This window comes from Macaca thibetana, chromosome 4 (genome assembly GCF_024542745.1).
Source record: "Macaca thibetana thibetana isolate TM-01 chromosome 4, ASM2454274v1, whole genome shotgun sequence".
NCBI classification, from domain to species: Eukaryota; Metazoa; Chordata; class Mammalia; order Primates; family Cercopithecidae; genus Macaca; species Macaca thibetana.
The window spans coordinates 105,163,462-105,184,867 of record NC_065581.1 but is presented as its reverse complement, the minus strand read 5'-3'; the positions used below and the strand labels follow the sequence as shown (position 1 = coordinate 105,184,867).

The window sequence follows — 21,406 nt, the reverse complement described above, 5'->3', positions numbered from 1 at the left end:
TTACATTCCCACCAACAGTGTACAAGGGTTCCCTTTTCTCCGCATCCTCACTAGCATTTGTTATTGTCCGACATATGGATAAAAGCCATTTTAACTGGGGTGAGATGATATCTCATTGTAGTTTTGATTTGCATTTCTCTGGTAATCAGTGGTGCTAGGCACCTTTTCATATGCCTGTTTGCCATTTGTATGTCTTCTTTTGAGAAATGTCTATTCAAAACTTTTGCCCATTTTTTGATTGGATAATTAGATTTTTTCCTATAGCATTGTTTGAACTCCTTATATATTCTTGTTATGAATCTATTGTCAGATAGGTAGTTTGCATATATTTTCTCCCATTCCGTGTGTTGTCTCTTCACATTTTTTATTGTTTCTGTTGCTGTGAGGAAGCTTTTTATTTTTATTTTTTTTATTTTTTTTATTTTTTGAGACGGAGTTTCACTCTTGTTGCCCAGGCTGGAGTGCAATGGCACGATCTCGGCTTACCACAACCTCTGCCTCCCAGGTTCAAGCAATTCTCCTGCCTCAGCCTCCGTAGTAGGCTTGATTTCTTTATCAGATTGTTCACTGTTGGCATATAAAAATGCTATTGATTTTCATATGTTGATTTTGCGTCCTACAACTTTACTGAATTTATCAGTTCTAATAGTTTTTTGATGAAGTTTTTAGGTTTTTTCCAATTACAAGATCCTATCATCTGCAAATATATGGGATTATAGGCATATGCCACCACGCCTGGCTAATTTTGTATTTTTAGTAGAGACAGGGTTTCTCCATGTTGGTCAGGCTGGTCTCGAACTCCCAACCTCAGGTGATCCACCCACCTCGGCCTCCCAAAGTGCTGGGATTACAGGCGTGAGCCACCGTGCCCAGCTGAGGAAGCTTTTTAACTTGATGTGATCCCCTTTGTCCATTTTTGCTTTGGTAGACTGTGCTTGTGGGGTATTACTCAATAAATTTTTGCCCTGGCCAATGTCCTAGAGAATTTCCCCAATGCTTTCTTGTAGTAGTTTCGTAGTCTGAGGTCTTCGATTTCCATCTTTAATCCATTTTGAGTTGACTTTTGTATATGGCAAGAAGTAGGGGTCTAGTTTTATTCTTCATCATATGGATATCCAGTTTTCCCAGCACCATTTATTAAAGAGACTTTTTTCCCAGTGTATATTCTTGGCACCTTTGTAACAAATGAGTTCACTGTAGGTGTGTGGATTTGTTTCTGGGTTCTCTGTTCTGTTCCATTGGTCTGTGGCTGTTTTTATGCCAGTACCCATGCTGTTTTGGTGACTATAGCTCTGTAGTATTATTTGAAGTCAGGTAATGTAATTCTTCCAGTTTTGTTCTTTTTGCTCAGGATAGCTTTGGCTTTTCTGTGTCTTTCAGGGTTCCATATAAATTTTAGGATTTTTTTTTTTTTTTTCTGTGAAGAATGGCATTGATATTTTGATAGGGATTGCATTGAATCTGTAGATTGCTTTGGGTACTAGGGACATTTTAATAATACTGATTCTTCCAATCCATGAACATGGAATGTTTTTCTTTTTTGTGTCCTCTTCAATTTATTTCATTCATATTTTATAGTTTTTATCATAGAAATCTTTCGCTTCTTTGGTTAATTTCTAGGTATTTAATTTTATTTGTGGCTACCGTAAATAGGATTACTTTTTTGATTTCTTTATCAGATTGTTCACTGTTGGCATATAAAAATGCTATTGATTTTCATATGTTGATTTTGCGTCCTACAACTTTACTGAATTTATCAGTTCTAATAGTTTTTTGATGAAGTTTTTAGGTTTTTTCCAATTACAAGATCCTATCATCTGCAAACAAGGATAATTTGACTTCATCCTTTACAATTTGGATGCCTTTTATATCTTTCTCTGTCTCTTTTTTTTTTTTTTTGAGATGTAGTTTTGCTCTTGTTACCCAGGCTGAAGTGCAGTGGTGTGATCTCGGCTCTTTGCAACCTCCGCCACCTGGGTTCAAGTGATTCTCCTGCCTCAGCCTCCCGAGTAGCTGGGACTACAGGTGCCCGCCACTACACCTGGCTAATTTTTTGTATTTTTAGTAGAGACAGGGTTTCACCATGTTGGCAAGGCTGGTCTTGAACTCCTGACCTCAGGTGATCCTCCCGCCTTGGCCTCCCAAAGTACTGGGATTATAGGAGTGAGCCACTGCGCCTGCCCTATGTCTTTCTCTTGCCTGATTGCTCTAGCTAGGACCTCCAGTACTATGTCGAATAACAGTGGTGAAAATGGGCATCCTTGTCATGTTCCAGATCTAAGAGGAAAGGCTTTCAGTTTTTGCCCATTCAGTATGATAGTAGCTATGGGTTTGTCATATATGGCTTTTATTACGTTGACATATGTTTCTTCTATGCCCAGTCTTTTGAGGGTTTTTATCGTGAAGGGATGTTGAACCTTACCTAATGCTTTTTCAGCATCATATGGTTTGATCGTATAGTTTTTGATCATATGATTGATATGATCACATGGCTTTTGTCCTTCATTCTGTTGATACGATGTATCACATTAATTGATTTGCGTATGTTGAACTATCCTTGCCTCCCTGGAATAAATCCCACTTCGTCATGATGAATAATCTTTTAAATGTATTATTGAATTTGGTTTGCTAGTAAAGCAAATTTTGTTTTGAATTTAGTTTTGTTGATTTTTGCATTGATATTCATCAGAGAAAGTGGCCTATAGTTTTCTCTTTTTGATGTGTCTTTGTCTAGTTTGGATATCAGGATAATACTGGTCTTGTAGAATGAGTTTGGAAGTATTCCCTCCTTCTGTATTTTTTAGAACAGTTTGATCAGAGTTGGTATTAGTTCTTCTTTAAATGTTTGGCAGAATTAAACAGTGAAACCATCTTGGGCTTTTCTTTACTGGGAGACTTTTTATTACAGCTTCAATCTTATTACTTGTTATTGGTCTGTTCAAATTGTGGATTTCTTCATGTTTCAATTTGATAGGTTGTATATGTCTAGAAAGTTATCCATTTCTTCTAGATTTTCCAATTCATTGGCATATAGTTGCTCATAATAGTCACTAATGATCCTTTGAATTTCTGCAGTATCTTTTGTAATGTCTTCTTTTTCATCTCTGATTTTCTTTATTTGATGTCTTCTCTCTTCTTTTTCTTAGTCTGGCTAAAGATTTGTCAATTTTGTTTATCTTTTCAAAAAACCAGCATTTTGTTTTGTTGATTGTATTATTTTATTTTAAATTTTATTTATTTCTCCTCTTTATTATTTCTTTTCTTCCACTAATTTTGGGTTTGGCTGGCTCTTGCTTTTCTAGTTTTTTAAAAATGCATTGTTAGGTTATTTATTTTTTGTATTTTTAGTGGAGATGGGTTTCACCATGGGTTGAATGAGTTGGCCAGGCTGGTCTTGAACTCCTGACCTCAGGTGATCCACCCACCTCAGCCTCCCAAAGTGCTGGGATTACAGGCATGAGCCACCATGCCTGGCTGACCCCTTTATTATTATACAATGATTGCTTTGTCTCTTCTTACAGTTTTTGTCTTGAAATTTATTCTGGGCCGGGCGCGGTGGCTCAAGCCTGTAATCCCAGCACTTTGGGAGGCCGAGACGGGCGGATCACGAGGTCAGGAGATCGAGACCATCCTGGCTAACACGGTGAAACCCCGTCTCTACTAAAAAATACAAAAAACTAGCCGGGCGAGGTGGCGGGCGCCTGTAGTCCCAGCTACTCGGGAGGCTGAGACAGGAGAATGGCGTAAACCCGGGAGGCGGAGCTTGCAGTGAGCCGAGATCGCGCCACTGCACTCCAGCCTGGGTGACAGAGCCAGACTCCATCTCAAAAAAAAAAAAAAAAAAAAAAAAAGAAATTTATTCTGTCTGATATGAGTGTAGCTACTCCTGCTCTTCTTTGGTTTTCATTGGCATGAAATATCCTTTTCTATCCCTTAATTTTCAGTCTATGTATCTTTATTGATGAAGTATGTTTCTTGTAGGCAACAGATCACTGGGTCTTGGTTTTTTCATCCATTCAGCCACTCTATGTCTTTTTCTTTTTTAAGGACAGGGTCTTACCTGTCTCCCAAGCTGGAGTGCAGTGACATGATCACAGGTCACTGCAGCCTTGACATCCCAAGCTCAAGCAATTTTCCCACCTCAGCTTCCCAAGAAGCTGGGACTATAGGTGTGTGCTGACATGCCTAGCTATTTTTTATTTTATTTTATTTTATTTTATTTTATTTTATTTTTTTTTTTTTGAGACGGAGTCTCGCTCTGTCGCCCAAGCTGGAGTGCAGTGGCGCGATCCTGGCTCACTGCAAGCTCCGCCTCCTGGGTTCACGCCATTCTCCTGCCCCAGCCTCCCGAGTAGCTGGGACTACAGGCGCCCGCCACTGTGCCCGGCTCATTTTTTGTATTTTTAGTAGAGACGGGGTTTCACCATGGTCTCGATCTCCTGACCTTGTGATCCGCCCGCCTCGGCCTCCCAAAGTGCTGGGATTACAGGCGTGAGCCACCGCGCCCGGCCGCCTAGCAATTTTTTAAACAAATTTTTGTTGCTGGGCATGGTGGCTCACACCTGTAATCCCAGCACTTTGGGAGGCCGAAGTAGGCAAATCACCTGAGGTCAGGAGTTCGAGACCAGCCTGGCCAACATGGTAAAACCCTGTCTCTACTAAAAATACAAAAATTAGCTGGGCATGGTGGCAGGTGCCTTTAATTCCAGCTACTTAGGAGGCTGAAGCAGGAGAATTGCTTGAACCTGGGAGGCGGAGGTTGCAGTGAGCCGAGATCGTGCTACTGCACTCCAGGCTGGGTGACAGAGCGAGACTCAGTTCTCCAGAAAAAAAAAAAAAAAATTGTAGAGACATGGTCTCACTATGTTGCCTAGGTTGGTGTTGAACTCCTGGCCTCAAGTGATCCTCCTACTTTGGCTTCCCAAAGGTCTAAGATTACAGGTGTGAACCACTGTGCCCAGCCTACTCTGTCTTTTTTTTTTTTTTTTTTTTTTTTTTTTTTTGAGACAGAGTCTTGCTCTATTGCCCAGACTGGAGTGTAGTGCCACAATCTTGGCTCACTGCAACCTCTGCCTCCCAGATTCAAACAATTCTCATGTCTCAGCCTCCCGAGTAGCTGGGATTACAGGCACACACGATCACATTCAGCTAATTTTTGTATTTTTAGTAGAGACGGGGTTTCACCCTGTTGGCCAGGCTGGTCTCGAACTCCTGGCTTTAAGTGATCCATCTGCCTGGGCCTCTTGAAATGCTGAGATTACAGGCATGAGCCACCATGCCTAGCCCCACTCCAATTGGAGAGTTTCGTTTGTTAATATTCTGGCCAGGTGTGGTGGCTCACACCTGTAATCCCAGTATGTTGGGAGACTGAGGTGGGTGGATCACCTGAGGTCAGGAGTTTGAGACCAGCCTGGCCAACATGGTGAAACTGTCTCTACTAAAAATACAAAAATGAGCCAGGTGTGGTGGCGCACGCCTGTAATCCCAGCTACTCAGGAGGCTGAGGCATGAGAATGGTTTGAGTTCAGGAGGCAGAGGTTGCAGTGAGCCCACATTGCACCACTGCAATTCCAGCCTGGGTGACAGAGCGGGACTCCATCTCAAAAAAAAAAAAAAATTCAATGTTATTGATAAGTAGAGATTTACTCCTACCATTTTGTTATTTGTTTTCTGGTTGTTTTGCTATCTTCTCTTCCTTCTTTTCTTCCTATCTTTCTTTTAGTAAAGGTGATTTTCTCTGGTGATGCACTTCAATTTTTTGCTTTTTACTTTTTGTATATCCATTATGTTTTTTGATTTGAAATTACCATGAGGCATGCAAATACTATATTATAGCCCATTATTTTAAACTGATGATAACACCTATTGCATAAACAAACATGCAAATAAATACTAATATAAACTCTACAGTTTAGGTTGGGTGTGGTGGTTCATGCCTGTAATCCCAGCACTTTGGGAGGCCGAGGTGGGCAGATCACAAGGTCAGGAGTTCAAGACCAGCCTGGCTAACATGGTGAAACTCCATCTCTACTAAAAATACAAAAATTAGCCAGGCGTGGTGGCATGTGCCTCTAATCCCAGCTACTCAGGAGGCTGAGGCAGGAGAATCACTTGAACCTGGGAGGTGGAGGTTGCAGTGAGCTGAGATCGTGCCACTGCCTTCCAGCGTGGGTGACAGAGCAAGACTCCATCTCAAAAAAAAAACCAAAACTCTACAGTTTAACTTCATTCCCCTGCCTTTGTTTTGTTTTGTTTTGTTTGAGACGGAATCTTGCACTGTTGTCTGGGCTGGTGTACGGTTCTGTGATCTTGGCTTGCTGCAACCTCTGCCTTCTGGGTTCAAATGATTCTCCTGCCTCAGCCTCCTGAGTAGCTAGGATTACAAGTGCTCTCCACCATACCTGGCTAGTTTTTGTATTTTTAGTAGAAATGGGGTTTCACCGTGTTGTCCAGGCTGGTCTCGAACTCCTGACCTCGAGATCTGCCCACCTCAGCCTCCCAAAGTGCTGGGATTACAGGCGTGAGCCCCCATGCCTGGCCAACCCCCTGCTTTTTAACTTTTTGTTATTTTCCTTTATGGCTTATTGTACTTTCTATGCCTTGAAAAGTTATTTTTGATTGGTTCATCATTTAGTCTTTCTACTTAAGATGGGTAGTTCATGCATCACAATTTCAGCATTATATTATTCTGTGTTTTTCTATGTGCCTACTATTCCCAGTGAGATTTTTACCTTCAGATGATTCCTTTATGCTCATTAACATCTTTTTCTTTTAGATTGAAAAAATCCCTTTAGCATTTCTTATAGGACAAGTATGGTGTTGATGTAATCCCTCAGCTTTTGTTTGTCTGTGAATGTCTTCACTTCTCCTTCATGCTCGAAGGATATTTTCACTGGAAATACTATTATAAAAAATTTTTCCTGGCCAGGTGCAGTGGCTCACACCTGTAATCCCAGCACTTTGGGAGGCCAAGGCAGGTGGATCGTGAAGTCAGGAGATCAAGACCGTCCTGCCTAACACGGTGAAACCCTGTCTCTACTAAAAATACAAAAAACAAAAAAAAAAAAAAAAAAGAAAAATGAGCTGGACATGGTGGTGGGCGCCTGTAGTCCCAGCTACTTGGGAGTAGCTGTAGTCCCAGCTACTTGGGAGACTGAGGCAGGAGAATGGCATGAACCCGGGAGGCGGAGCTTGCAGTGAGCCGAGATCACACCACTGCACTCCAGCCTGGGCGACACAGTGAGACGCCATCTCAAAAAAAAAGAAAAAAAAAGAAAAAGAAAGTTTTTCCTTTAGCACTTTAAATATATCATGCCATTCTCGCCTGGCCTGTAATGTTTCCACTGAAAAGTCTGCTGCCAGACTGGAGCTGCATTGTATGTTACTTTTTGTTTGTTTGTTTGTTTGTTTGTTTTTCTTCCCTCTTTTAGGATCCTTTCTTTATTCTTGATTATTTGGGAGTTAGATTATTAAATACCGTGAAGCAGTCTTCTTTGGGTTAAATCTGCTTGCTGTTCTATAACCTTCTTGTATTTGAATGTTGGTATCTTTCTAGGTTTGGGAAGTTCTCTGTTATTATCCCTTTGAATAAATATTCTACCACTAGCTCTTCTTCTACCTCCTCTTTAAGGCCTATAACTTAGATTTGCCCTTTTGAAGCTATTTTCTAGATCTGGTAGGCATACTTCATTGTTTTTTATTCTTTTTTTTTTTTTTTTTTTTTGAGACGGAGTCTCACTCTGTCACCCAGGCTGGAGTGCGGTGGCACAATCTCAACTCACTGCAACCTCCGCCTCCCAGGTTCAAGCGATCCCCCTGCCTCAGCCTCCCAAGTAGCTGGGACTATAGGCATGTGCCATCATGTCCCTGGCTAATTTTTGTATTTTTACTAGAGACGGAGTTTCAGTATGTTGGCCAGGCTGGTCTCAAACTCTTGACCTCATGATCCGCCCACCTCAGCCTCCCAAAGTGCTGGGATTATAGGCATGAGCCACTGCACCTGGCCTTTTATTCTGTTTTCTTTTGTCTCTGTGTTATCTGACTGTGTATTTTCAAATAGCCTGTCTTCAAGCTCACTAATTCTTCTGCTTGATTAATTCTGCTATTAAGAGACGGATGCATTCTTCAGTATGTCAATTGCATTTTTCAACTCTAGAATTTCTCGATTCTTTTAAATTATTTCATCCTCTTTGTTAAATTTATGTGATAGAATTCCTTCTCTGTGTTATTTTGAATTTCTTTACGTTTCAAAACAGCTATTTTGAATTCTGTCTTTAAGGTCATATTTCTTTGTTTATTCAGGATTGGTCCCTGCTGACTTACATAGTTCATTTGGGAAGGTTGTGTTTTCCTGGATGGTGCTGATGCTTGTAGATTTTTGTTGGTGTCTGGGCATTGAAGAATTAGGTATTTATCGTAGCCTTCACCGTCTGGGCTTGTTTGTGCCCGTCCTCCTTGGGAAGGCTTCCCAGTTATTTGAAGGGACTTAGGCCCCAAGCCCAGTAATGTAGTAGTTTTTGCAGACTCAGAAAGATACCACCTTGGTGGTCCTGGATAAAATCCAGAAAAATTCTCTGGATTACCAGACGGAGACTCTTCTTCTTTTCCCTTATTTTTTACCAAACACATGGGTTTCTCACTCTGTGATGAGTCATGTGGAACTGGGAGTGTGGTGATGCAGGCACCCCCGTGGCCATCACCACTGGGACTACATTGGGTCAGACCTGAAGTCAGCACAGCACCAGGCCTTGCCCAAGACCCTTCCCTTCAGGGCAGCAAGTTCCCCCAGGCCCTGGGCATGTCCAGAGATGCTGTCTGGGAGCCAGGGATAGGAGTAAAAAACCTTAGCAATTTACCTGATGTTCTGTTCTACTGTGGCTAGGCTAGCACTCAGACCACAATACAAAGTCCTTCTCACGCTTCCCTGCCCTTTCCACAGGGAGAGGAGCCTCTCCATGTGGCCACCACCACCACTGGTCCAGAGCGGGTTCTGCCAGTCAACCAGAGATATTCACCTAAAGCCCAAGGGTTCATCTGTCAGAGTGTGGTGAATGCTGCCAGGCCTGGGACTCACCCTTCAGGGCAGTGGGTACCCCTCTGGCCCAGGACAGGTCCAGAAATGTCCAAGATCCTAGGCCTGGACTTGAAAACGTCAGGAGCCTGCTCGTCGCTCTACTCCACTGTGGCCTAGGTGGTACCTAGGAGCACAGAGCACTTCAGCCCACAGTTTTTTGGAGCCTGCCAAAAAACTCAGGTTCTAACCACTGGGATGGGCAATTCCCCTCTGGCTAGGGCTGGTGCAAATGCTCCCTCCATGCTCAGGCACTGGCTGAGCCCAGCACAGCTTTATTCTCTTTTGTGACGTGGCAGTACTGAGTTCAGTGTGAAGTCCCCCAGTTGCTGTGCTCTCCCTTCCCCAAAGTGCACAGATCCTCTCTCTGTGCCATATGGCTGCTGCCGGGGGTGGGAGAGGGGTGGCGTCAGTGATTCAAGACTGTCTTTCCGAGCCTCTTCCATGGCCCTTTTAGGGACATGAAGTTAAAACCAGGTACTGTGATTGCTTCCCTGACTTTTGTGGTTCTTGTGACGGTGCTTTTTTGTGTGCAGATGCTTGTTAAAATTGGTGTTCCGGCAAGGGGGACGAACTGTGCTCTACCTTCTCTACTACAGGTTTTATAAAGTCTGTATAATTTTGTATTTTATGCATGTGCCATATTGTATTAGGCCAGCCTTCAGCTGTTCAATGTGAGGAGCTATGGTTTGAATGCTTGTGTCTCTCCAAAGTTCATACACTAAAAGCTAATACGCAATGGGATAGTTTTAAGAGGTGGGGCTTTTGGGGAAGTGATTAAGTCATGAATGCTCTGCTCTCATGAGTGGGATTAGTGCCCTTATGAAAGAAGTTCAAGGGCCCCTTTGCCCTTTTTCCCTTTACAACATATGAAGATACAGCCTTTGTCCCTTCAAACCATGTGAGGGCACAGCAGCAAGGTGCCATCTTGGCATCTGCTAGTGCCTTGATCTTAGACTTTCCAGACACCACAACTGTGAAAAAGTCAACTTATATTATTATTTTTTCTTTTTTTTAAGACAGAGTTTTGCTCTTTTTGCCCACGCTGGAGTGCAATGGCGCAATCTCGGCTCACGGCAATCTCCGCCTCCCGAGTTCAAGTGATTCTCCTGCCTCAGCCTCCCGAGTAGCTGGGATTACAGGTGCATTCCACTACAGCCGGCTAATTTTGTATTTTCAACAGAGACGGAGTTTCATCAGGTTGGTCAGGCTGGTCTTGAACTCTTGACCTCAAGTGATCCGCCTGCCTCAGCCTCTCAAAGTGCTGGGATTACAGGTGTGAGCCATCATGCCCTACCAACTTACATTATTTATAATGTACCCTGCCTGTGATATTTTATTATACCAGCAGGAACAAGTAAGACATGAGTTAACTTCATTAAAAAAATTATAAATAGTAATTCACTGAACATTCTTACCATAAAGTCTTACTACAGATCCTTAATTATTCCTTTAGAATAAACTTTAGGGAATAGAATCACTAGGTCAAAGGTCGGATGCATGTTTAAAACTTTGTTATTGAGAAAGCTTGTGCTAATTTTATCGGCAGCAGTGGAGGAGAGCGTCTCAGCTTCCTCAAGTTTTTACCATCACTGGTTATTTTATATATATATATGTGTGTGTGTCTGTGTGTGTATATGTGTATATGTGTGTGTATATGTGTGTATATGTGTATATGTGTGTATACACACACACACACACACACATATATATATATTTTTTGAGATGGAGTTTTGCTGTTGTCACTCAGGCTGAAGTGCAATGACGTGATCTCGGCTTACTGAAACCTCCGCCTCCCAGGTTCAAGCAATTCTCCTGCCTCAGCCTCCCAAGTAGCTGTGATTACAGGCGCCCACCACCACCCCTGGCTAATTTTTATATTTTTAGTAGAGATGGGGTTTCGCTATGTTGGTCAGGCTGGTCTCAAACTCCTGACCTCAGGTGATCCATCCACCTAGGCCTCCCAAAGTGCTGGGATTACAGGCGTGAGCCACTGCTCCCTGCCTGGTTATTATATTTTGAATTTTGTCAATGTTATAAGTGGAAATATCTCTTCTAAAAATAATAAATGGAAAAACTTTTAAAAATCTTGTTGTAATTTGTATTTATTCACTGACAAATTTGGTTAAAACCTGTTACATTTATTAATCATTTCTTTTGTCTTTAGACTTTTGATGTCTGTGTAAGGCAGGGTTTAGTTGGAGATAACAGAAACCACTCTTCTTATTTTAAGGAGAAGGAGCTTTGTCAAAGGAAATTAGCTTTTTACAAAATCACTGAAAGGGCTGGAGGAGCAGGATCTAAGCTGGGCTTCCAAGAATGACTCTGAGAACCGCACCCTAGAACTAGTGGCTCAGGAAAGCTGCTACTTCTGCTCCAGGCAGCTTCATTCTAGATACTAGACTGTTCCTTGCTAGGTCTGCTAGAGCTTCACAGCAAAAACCAGTGCTCTGTGCCCTGCTCCCAAGACACACTAAGCTACTGTTATGGAACTTCTGCTACCATCACAACAGACAAACAACAACAAAAGTGAAAATAGACCAAATGTAAAATACCTCAAAATCCGAGCTTTAATGTAACAAATATGTTTTTACATACTTGTAGCAGATCAGAAGAATATCAAGGAGATTCCCAGTGGTCACAGTGGAACGAAACTGGAGTTGTAAACTAATATTGAAGCCACTGCTGTGCTGGGGATATTTGTCAGTCTTGATGACCTGGATGCTGAACTGGCATCTGTGCCTGGTAGATAATGCCTTGGTGGGGGTGAAGGGGTTGCAAATTAGGAAGTTGAAACTGAAAACTCCATATAGTACCAAGACACTCAAAAAGCTACATCCTTAGGAAAAGAATGGATTGAATAAAGGAAACAAAATCTGACTTTTAGCAAAGAGAAATAACAAAAACTTATCTTTGCCTGTGCCCTGTGTGGAGAAAAAAAAGCAGCTTCCACAGATGTATAATGCCACATCTTCACTCAAAGGGGTTTTGGATCTGGGATTTGAATCTACACCGAGTGGTTTTAGAAGTTAATTCTGTGATCCCGAGTTGGTTCCAGTTCTGGACATCTGACAGAAGCAATGCAGATCCTTCCTGGAGGGACACAGTCTCAACCTAGACCTTATAGAATTCCCACAGATAAGTCCTAGCTGAACATACACTTTCACTCCAAATTAAAAAAAAATACATGAAGAAACAAGCTACCATAAGAGTCAGCAAGAACTCCTAAGAACTTAAGATAATGGGTTTATCAAATGCATAATATAAAACAAATATGCCTAAAATGTTTGATTACATTTAAAAATATAAGAAAAGAGCAAGAGATATTATATAATATAATCATATACATGCAAAAAATATACAAATTATAAGCATATAGCTTGATGGATTTTCACAATTGGAACACATCTAACTAGCACCCATAAAAAAACCTGAAACATTACTAACATCCCCAGGTCCCCCGTCCCCATGTTTCCTTCCAGGCATTACCCATACCCCTCACAAGGGTAAGTACTATCCTAACCTCTAGTAGCACAGATCAGTTTTTTTTTTTTTTTTTTTTTTGAGACGGAGTCTTACCCTGTCACCCAGGCTAGAGTGCAGTGGTGTGATCTCGGCTCACTGCAAGCTCCACCTCCCAGGCTCACACCATTGTCCTGCCTCAGCCTCCCTAAGTAGCTGGGACTACAGGTGCCCACCACCACGTCCGGCTACTTTTTTGTACTTTTAGTAGAGACGGGGTTTCACTGTGTTAGCCAGGATGGTCTCAATCTCCTGACCTTGTGATCCGCCTGCCTCGGCCTCCCAAAGTGCTGGGATACAGGTGTGAGCCACTGTGCCCAGCCACCTCTAATAGCACAGATCAGTTTTAGGCAGATTTTAAAAAGTACTAAATAGAACTTCTTTTTTTTTTTTTTTTTTGAGACGGAGTCTGGCTCTGTCGTCCAGGCTGGAGTACAGTGGCTGGATCTCAGCTCACTGCAAGCTCCGCCTCCCGGGTTTATGCCATTCTCCTGCCTCAGCCTCCCGAGTAGCTGGGATTACAGGTGCCCGCCACCTCGCCCGGCTAGTTTTTGTATTTTTTAGTAGAGACGGGGTTTCACAGTGTTAGCCAGGATGGTCTCGATCTCCTGACCTCGTGATTCGCCCGTCTCGGCCTCCCAAAGTGCTGGGATTACAGGCTTGAGCCACCGCGCCCGGCCAAAAAGTACTAAATAGAACTTCTAAGAAAAAAAATATATATTTTAAAACCCCAACGAACCAATGAATGAATCGTAGATTTGACATAGCTAAAGAAAGAATTGATATGGCATTAACTGGATTAAAGCTGAAAAAATTCTCTAGAACACAGCATGGAGAGACAAAGTGATGGGGAAATGGCAGGAGTTAAGAGACATGGAAGATAGAATGAGGGGATCTAACCTGCTTCTAATGAAAATTTAATAAGGAGAGAACAGAAAGAACAGGTAAAAGGTGATTTTCAACAAGATAATGTCTGCGAGTTTTTCAGAATTGCTTAAAGTTACATATCCTTAGATTCAGAAATAATAGCGAATCCCAAGCTGAATAAGTAAAACAAATGAACACCTTAACACATTATAGTGTTACTGAGGTCACTAAAGAAAAAGAGAACTGTGGGCAGCCACAGGGAAAAGACAAATGACTTATGGAGGCACAACAGTAAGATTAATAGCAGATTTCTCAACATTAACAATGGAAGCAAGAAGTCAGTGGAAGAGTAACATCTGCAAAATGCTGAGACAAAGAGATTTTCAGGTTGATTTTTGACAAGTCTACATATATGCTATTTATAAGAGATAACAAAATGTTGAAAGAGGATGAAAAAATATATTCCAGGCAAGTAGATAGGAAGACACAATTTCATACAGATGTCAGTTCTCTAAATTAATCTGTGAATTCAATTGCAATTGAATTGCAATTCTAATTAAAATTCAAACAGGATTTTTCTTGGACCTTGACAAGCTGGTTTTACATTTCGGTAGAAAAACATAGACAAGAATAACTAGTTTCAAAGACGCACAACGTTTGGGTTTACCAGGTATAACTACTTATTATAAAGGTCTAATAATTCAGAGTGGTATTGATGAAGGCACAGAAAAATAGATAAATAGTTTAGAGCAGAAAGCACAGAAAAATGCCCATGCCTGTATAGAAATTGAAAAACATCAGAGTGCCATGGAAGATCAGTGGCAAAGAATGGTGTCCAGACAATTGGTTATTCATATGGGAAAAAAATAAAGCTGAATGTTCACATTACAAACAAAAATCAAATTCCAGGGTTGGCTGAAGATCTAAATAGGAAAGATAAAAGTTTTGCACTTTTAGAAGAAAATGCTTATGATCTCAGGTTAGGGAAATATTTCTTATAAGTAACAAAAAGTGTAAATAACAATTTGATAACTTCACTGATACTAAATTTTAAAACTGTGCTCCAAAGACACAAACAGTAAAAAAAATAAGCTATTGACTCTGAGAAGGTATCATATAGTTTGAATGTCTTTTTCCCACCAAATCTCAGGTTGAAATTTGATTCCCATGTTGGAAGTTGGGCCTGGTGGGAGGTGACTGGATCACGGGGACGGATCCCTCATGAATGGTTTAGCATCATCCCCTTGGTGATAAGTGAGTTCTCACTCTTAGTTCCTGTGAGATCTAGTTGTTTAGAGTGTTGAACCTACCCCCACCATCTTTCTTGCTCCTGCTCTTGCCATGTGATATTGCCTGCTCCTCCTTTACCTTCTGCCATGATTGTAAGCTTCCCAAGGCCTCATCAGAAGCTGAGCAGATGTTGGTGCCATGCTTGTATAGCCTGCAGAACCATTGGCCCAGACACACTTCTGTTTTTTTATAAATCACCCAGTCTCAGGTGTTCTTAAAAGAACAAATGGACTAACACAAGATATATGCAACATATTTTGCTCATAAATATTAGTAGTAGATTTTATAAAGTATCCAAAATATATGGAGACCTACTATTAAAAAGACAGATAACCCAATAGAAAAAGACAGGCAATTCCCTAAAGGAAAAAACAAAATAGTAAATGAACATAGAAAAAGTTACTAGTAATCAGGAAAATGGACATTAAAACCATAGTGAAATACTGTTTCACACCCTTCGGCTTGGCTAAAATTTTAAATCTGATGATAATGTGAAAATAAATATAGCTTAAAAGCTGTTGGAATCCCAAAACACTTTAAGCACTGAGAGAGATGTGACTGTGATCTGAGTCATGACTCAGATCATATATGATTACAACTTCTGTTTCTCAGATTATGGATTAACTTACTTTCTTTTTTTTTTTTTTTTTTTTTTTTTTTTGAGACGGAGTCTCGCTCTGTCGCCCAGGCTGGAGTGCAGTGGCCAGATCTCAGCTCACTGCAAGCTCCGCCTCCCGGGTTCCCGCCATTCTCCTGCCTCAGCCTCCCGAGTAGGTGGGACCACAGGCGCCGCCACCTCGCCCGGCTAATTTTTTGTGTTTTTAGTAGAGACGGGGTTTCGCCGTGTTAGCCAGGATGGTCTCGATCTCCTGACCTTGTGATCCGCCCGTCTCGGCCTCCCAAAGTGCTGGGATTACAGAACTTACTTTCTTATTTTTCTTGTTCTGTACAATAACTAGAGACAATTAAATGACACCAGGAACAACAACCTCCTGCTTTCCTAATTAATGGCCTTTGTTATTGATTAACATCCCCTTTGTTGTCCTGCTTTGCTGATCGCAGATGACAAACCCATCACTATTATACCCTTTATAGATATTTAAAAAAATGCTAAATGTAGCATTCCCACAAACACTGCCTACCATCAATCAAAGTGCTATAACTATGTACCACCTTGTATGAAAACTGTTGTAATCTTGCTAAATCTACTCTGTCTCTCCCTATATATAAACGAAACCTTAACTTTCCTACTTTGAACTGCCAGCTCCATTCCTTAGAGTTGGTTTCCTGGTGGACTATTCTCAAACTTTGCATTTGAATAAAGTCTTTTAAAATTAGATTCTAACCTGTTTGATTATTTCAGGGTGATAATACCAACAATTGATGTGGCTATGAAACAATTTACAGTAATGATCATATAAATTGGTAATCGCTTGGTAGAATAAGTTGAAAATATGTAATAAAGTTGAAAATACACATACGATAAGATGCAATAATTCCCTTTTTAGGTATGCACTGCAGACAAACTCTTGCACATGGCAGGAAACATGTCGAAGAATATCTAATGTATCATGCTGATACAGCAGCTAAAAAGAAATTATTTAGGCAGATAGTGAGGGTAAAGGAGTCCTTGGTAAGGCTGCCTTTTAAACAAAAAGCAGCCCCCAAATCATTTCTTTTCTAACAAAGAGCAGCCTGTAAAATCAAGCTGCAAACACAGATAAGCAAGCTGGAAGCTTATATGGGTGAATGCTGGCAGCTGTGCCAACAGGAAAAGGCTACCTCAGGACCAGGTATATTCAATATAGGGACTCCATCTTCCCTTTTCTTTGTCACCACGTGTGCAGTAAAGAAGCAGGCAACATGGCACCCGCCACGTAGAGAACCCATCTGCACAGTAAAAGATTAGGGTGGGGCAGCCAGCTTCTCTGCACGCTATGCAAATGGAACACCCAGTCCTAACCAGTTCTTCGTGCGGTATGCAAATGGCACAACTGGTTTGACCAATCTTTTGTGCCCTAGGTAAATCAGACACCGCCTCCTCAAGCTCATCTATAAAACCTCCTGCACTTCACTGCGGACCTGAAGACCCGCTCTGGACTCCCTCTATCTGCGCATTTCTCTTTCTTTCGCGTATTAAACCACCACTGTTAACTTCACTCCATATGTGGCGTCCTTGATTTCCTTGGCGTGGGACAACGAAGCTCGGGTATTAGCCCAGGTCAATGACACCACTTGAATTCTTTTATAGTAGGAAATTGGAAACAAACAAAATGTCCATTATCAGAAGAATGAATAAATAAATTGTCTATATAATGGAATGCTAAGTAACAGTGCAAGTGAATGAGCTAGAGCTGTCGTTGTCAACATGGATAATTCATACAATGTTGAATGGTAAATGTGAACTTCAGAAGTACACATGTGGTATACTGGTACTGGTCCTAGACTGGTGCAAATGGAGCCCCTGTCGCGGGTCCCACATCTCAGGAGCTAGGGCGGAGCTTGGACAGAGACTCAGATGACTAGCCTTCCTCTCCACCCTTTGCACAGCGCCTGAGGTTGACCAGATGCCCCTAGCAGCCCTGGGCTGTGCCTTTAGGTGCCAAATCTTGGTTCCAGGAAGAACTGTAAGCAGATTGCTCCTGTTGGCTGGCGCAGTTGGCTGGTGTTCCTGTTGGCAGATGGCATAGCACAAGATTGGGCTGCCAGAATGGTACTAATATGCAGGTTTGGGCAACTCAAGTTGTTTATATAGACAGGCGCCCCCACAAAAAATATTTGCTTATGACTCCACACACCTTTGGGCACATAAAGCTTAAAAATGTGCAGTATAGGCCGGACACGGTGGCTCACGCCTGTAATCCTAGCACTTTGGGAGGCCAAGTCGGGCGGGTCACGAGGTCAGGAGACCGAGACCATCCTGGCTAACATGGTGAAACCTGTCTCCACTAAAAAAATACAAAAAATTAGCCCGGCATGGTGGCGGGCGCCTGTAGTCCCAGCTACTCAGGAGGCTGAGGCAGGAGAATGGTGTGAACCCAAGAGGCGGAGCTTGCAGTGAGCCGAGATCCGGCCACTGCACTCCAGCCTGGGCGACAGAGCGAGACTCCGTCTCAAAAAAAAAAAAAAAAAAGAGAGATCGAGACCATCCTGGCCAACACGGTGAAACTCCGTCTCTACTAAAAATACAAAAATTAGATGGGCGTGCTGGCGGGCGCCTGTAGTCCCAGCTATTGGGGAGGCTGAGGCAGGAGAATGGCATGAACGTGGGAGGCGGAGGTTGCAGTGAGCCGAGATCGCGCCACTGCACTCCAGTGTGGCAGCAGAGCGAGACTCCGTCTCAAAAAAAAAAAAAAAAAAAAAAGTGCATTATAACACCTACACCTACATAGTGTTCAGCGATGTTTACATATGTTGTAAAAGAAGTCCACGGGCCGGGCGCGATGTCTCACGCCTGTAATCCCAGCACTTTCGGAGGCTGAGGCGGGTGGATCATCTGAGGTCAGGAGTTGGAGACCAGCATGGCCAACATGGCGAAACCCTGTCTCCCCTAAAAATACAAAAATTAGCCGGGTGTGGTGGCAGACGCCTATAATCCCAGCTACTTGGGAGGCTGAGGCGGGAGAATCGCTTGAACCCGGGGGATGGTGGGGGGATGCGGGCGGAGGTTGCAGTGAGCTGAGATCCCGCCGCTGCACTCCAGCCTGGACCAAAGAGCAAAACTCCGTCTCAAAAAAAAAGAAAAAAAGAAGTCCGTGGAAATGAGAATAATCAATTTAGGGTAGGAATTGTTACTTGAAGGGAGGGAAGAGATTAGATTAGGGTTAGGGTTGTGCTGGGGGCTGTTTTTATCATGTTTTATTTCTTATGCTGGGTGTTGGGGGAGTAAAAGGTGCTGGTTGTGTTACTTTTTATGCCTTTGTGTATATTTGATTTTTTTTTTTTTTTTTTAAGAGGAAGAAGTGAAGATAAACCACTCGAAGCGGGTGTCTGCGCTTCCGTGGTGGCTGGGACAGCAGCAGTGGTGCTGTCCATCTGCTCGGCCGGCCGAGGGGTGGCACATCCTAGCCTCTATCTTTTCCCCAGAGAATATCCCTCTCTGCGCTTCCCCCATCTCAGCCTTTTAGTGTGTAAACAGTTCTAGTGTGACTCATCGGTGCTTGTGTTAGCCCCTTTACCAGCAAGTACTTGTTAAGCACTTAAATCTTACAAATGGAAAGAAAATTCCATGGTAAATTTAAGTATAAAAGTCAACCAAAATTCTGAGTCTCGGACAAGACTGGTTAAAAATCGTTCTACGATGAAACTAATATATTAAATTCAATCATAGAAAACCTTCCTTGCTTTGCAAGGAACCTTAAGTATTTAAATGTAGGCATTTTCATCTGGTGATTCTTCCCAGTCTCCTGTGGTAATAATACCTGGACAGGGAAGAAACCTTTTGAGATAAATAAACTCTACTGGAAAATGGGCGCTTGCTAAGTTTCCTGTGGCAGTGACGCCTCCTCTGTTGCAAACATGCCAAACCCGTTCTACAGCGTGCTTTGTACCTTTCCAGAGACTGATCAGTATCAGCTTGCCAGGGCTTTAAACCCCATTCATTCTTTCATTACTTAAAAGCCTCTTTCTTTGGAAAACCTTTGAGTGAAGCATAAAATTAGCATCTAAAAAGACATAGCAGCAACTGAACCCAGGAACGTTAGGGAATATGTGACCACCAGCACCATTATTGACCTTCCTAAGTGCAGTTTGATGTGGGAAGGGGCTGTGCAGGTGGGAAAAGGTGGCCGAGGTGGAGGTCCCCAGGCAGGGGCAGTCGCCTCTCTGGCCTGAGCCCGAAACTCCCAATTCTCATGGGTGGCTGATGAGAGAACCCCTCCCCTCCTTTGTATTTAATCCTTTCTCTAACTCACTTCTAAGCCGACATCAGCAAATCTTTGAAGAAAAGCACAGGGGAGGCCTGTTTCAGTGACTTTCACTTCTCTAAATGTTTGTTCTTTTCAGTTAGGTGTAAAATATGTTTGAATTATATTTTCAATTCTCTTTCACCACTGTTCTATAAAATGTGAGCCTGTAGGCATTGTTGTTTTAAGTGAAAAAGAAAAGATTGATTTTAGGAATCACATGCAAAGTGTTTGTTGAATCAGGGCTCAGCTTAGCATTCAAGAACATGACTGGGAAGTTTCCACTTCGTTTTTGCCCTAGATTCATCTTTACCTCTTTTGTCTCCTATATTTTTCCAGCTCTGTGGATTTCTTTGAAGAGGGCTATGAGGATTGAAGAAAGAAAAGCTTTTCTCCAGTAATTTATAATTATCCTGTTGGATGCTTATGAAGTATTTTTTGTATATTTAACCCCTCAGAGAAAATCTGAGCATATCTCTACCCTTAAAAAGTCTGGTAGCCTGATGGCGGGTGGCGGGGAGAGAAGAAATCCTGTTTCTCCTTTCCCTGATTTTGTCCCCAAACTACATCTTGCTTTGAAAGTAGGGGAGTTGGAAGGAGAGGAGTTAGCCTCTTATGGGGGCCCTGGAATGCAGCTAGCTGCCAATCTTGGTGTGCATTTTGTCAAGAATGGCTGCTTTCTAAAAACAAACCAACTTTCCTTGATCCCTCAGGTCAGGGATCTGGGAGAGACTGGATGGTATAAAAGGGGTTTCCAAGGCAAAAAAGCATTGCTCTCATGGGGCATTTATGGAGGATGTTGTCAGTGGGCACTTGGAAGTTCTAGAAGTCATGTGGGGCACTGGCGTCTGCAGTTCCTGGTGTGCTCAGGACATTCTGTGTCTGCATAGAGGGTTGCTGCACAATGGCTGGCCAGCTCATACCTGTACAATTACTTCTAGCACCTTGGCAAGCAGGAAAGGGATTACAAATATACCAACAGGGTAGGCGTTTGCTCTGGGGAAGAGGCTGATTTGGGGTGAATAGTTCATACCACAGGAAGCCTGCTGTGTGTGGTGGGCAGGTGACATTTGGACTGAGCTCCTGGTGGCTTTTGGCTCTCTTCCAGTTTGGCCTAACAATGAAATTACACATTGAAGGGGTTTGTTACTGTTGACCTTTATTCCAAAGCCCGGCTTCTTGGTAAAGGCATCCATGTTCTCCATGTCTACACTTCCTCATCCCCCATTCATTCCCCATCAGCCCACAGTTTGCTTTCAGCCTTCATGGCTCCTGGGAAATGTCTTCCCCTCTGCTGCCATCCTGGGGCCCCTCCCGAGGCTTAGTCTCCTTCCTTTTCTGCCCAGAGCTCAGCCCCTTGGCTGCTTTGCCACCTCCCTCCTCTAAAGTCACCCACTTTGGGAGCTTCTCGTTTTTCTGCCTCTGCCTCCTTTGCCCTTCCCTTATGTTTGGTTGTTCCCAGACTCCTGGGACTTAAGTTCTACCATTTATTACCATTGAGGCCTGGGCAGGTCATGTAACTTGCTTCAACCTTAGTTTCTTTCCCTGTGAAATGGGGATAATACAGTACATACCTCATTTGGGGAAGATGCAATGGGACAATACTTATAAAGTGATTTACATGGAGTCTCTTATGGAGAAAGTACTCACTGTTACTCCTTTCTCACTCTGCCCACTGTCCACCCACTGCAACCAGAGGCCTTAACAACTTCCATTCTTTGAAAGATTACCCTTCAGCCTAGCCCTTCCTCCT

At 42.6% G+C, this 21,406-nt stretch overlaps 1 protein-coding gene across 3 annotated transcripts in view; it reads left to right on the top strand.

Moving 5' to 3' along the window:
• The window catches only part of LOC126952317 (putative uncharacterized protein LINC02901), a 44,624-nt gene extending 25,537 nt beyond the window's left edge, over positions 1 to 19,087 (top strand). For all 3 annotated transcript variants that reach the window (XR_007724839.1, XR_007724838.1, XM_050786766.1), the window contains one exon: positions 18,704 to 19,087. Coding sequence is in view for 1 of the 3 variants with exons in the window: in XM_050786766.1 (XP_050642723.1) it covers positions 18,704 to 18,893 (190 nt within the window). In the remaining 2 variants the exon portion in view is untranslated. The remainder of the gene's footprint in view (positions 1 to 18,703) is intronic.
• Positions 19,088 to 21,406: the final 2,319 nt, after the last annotated feature.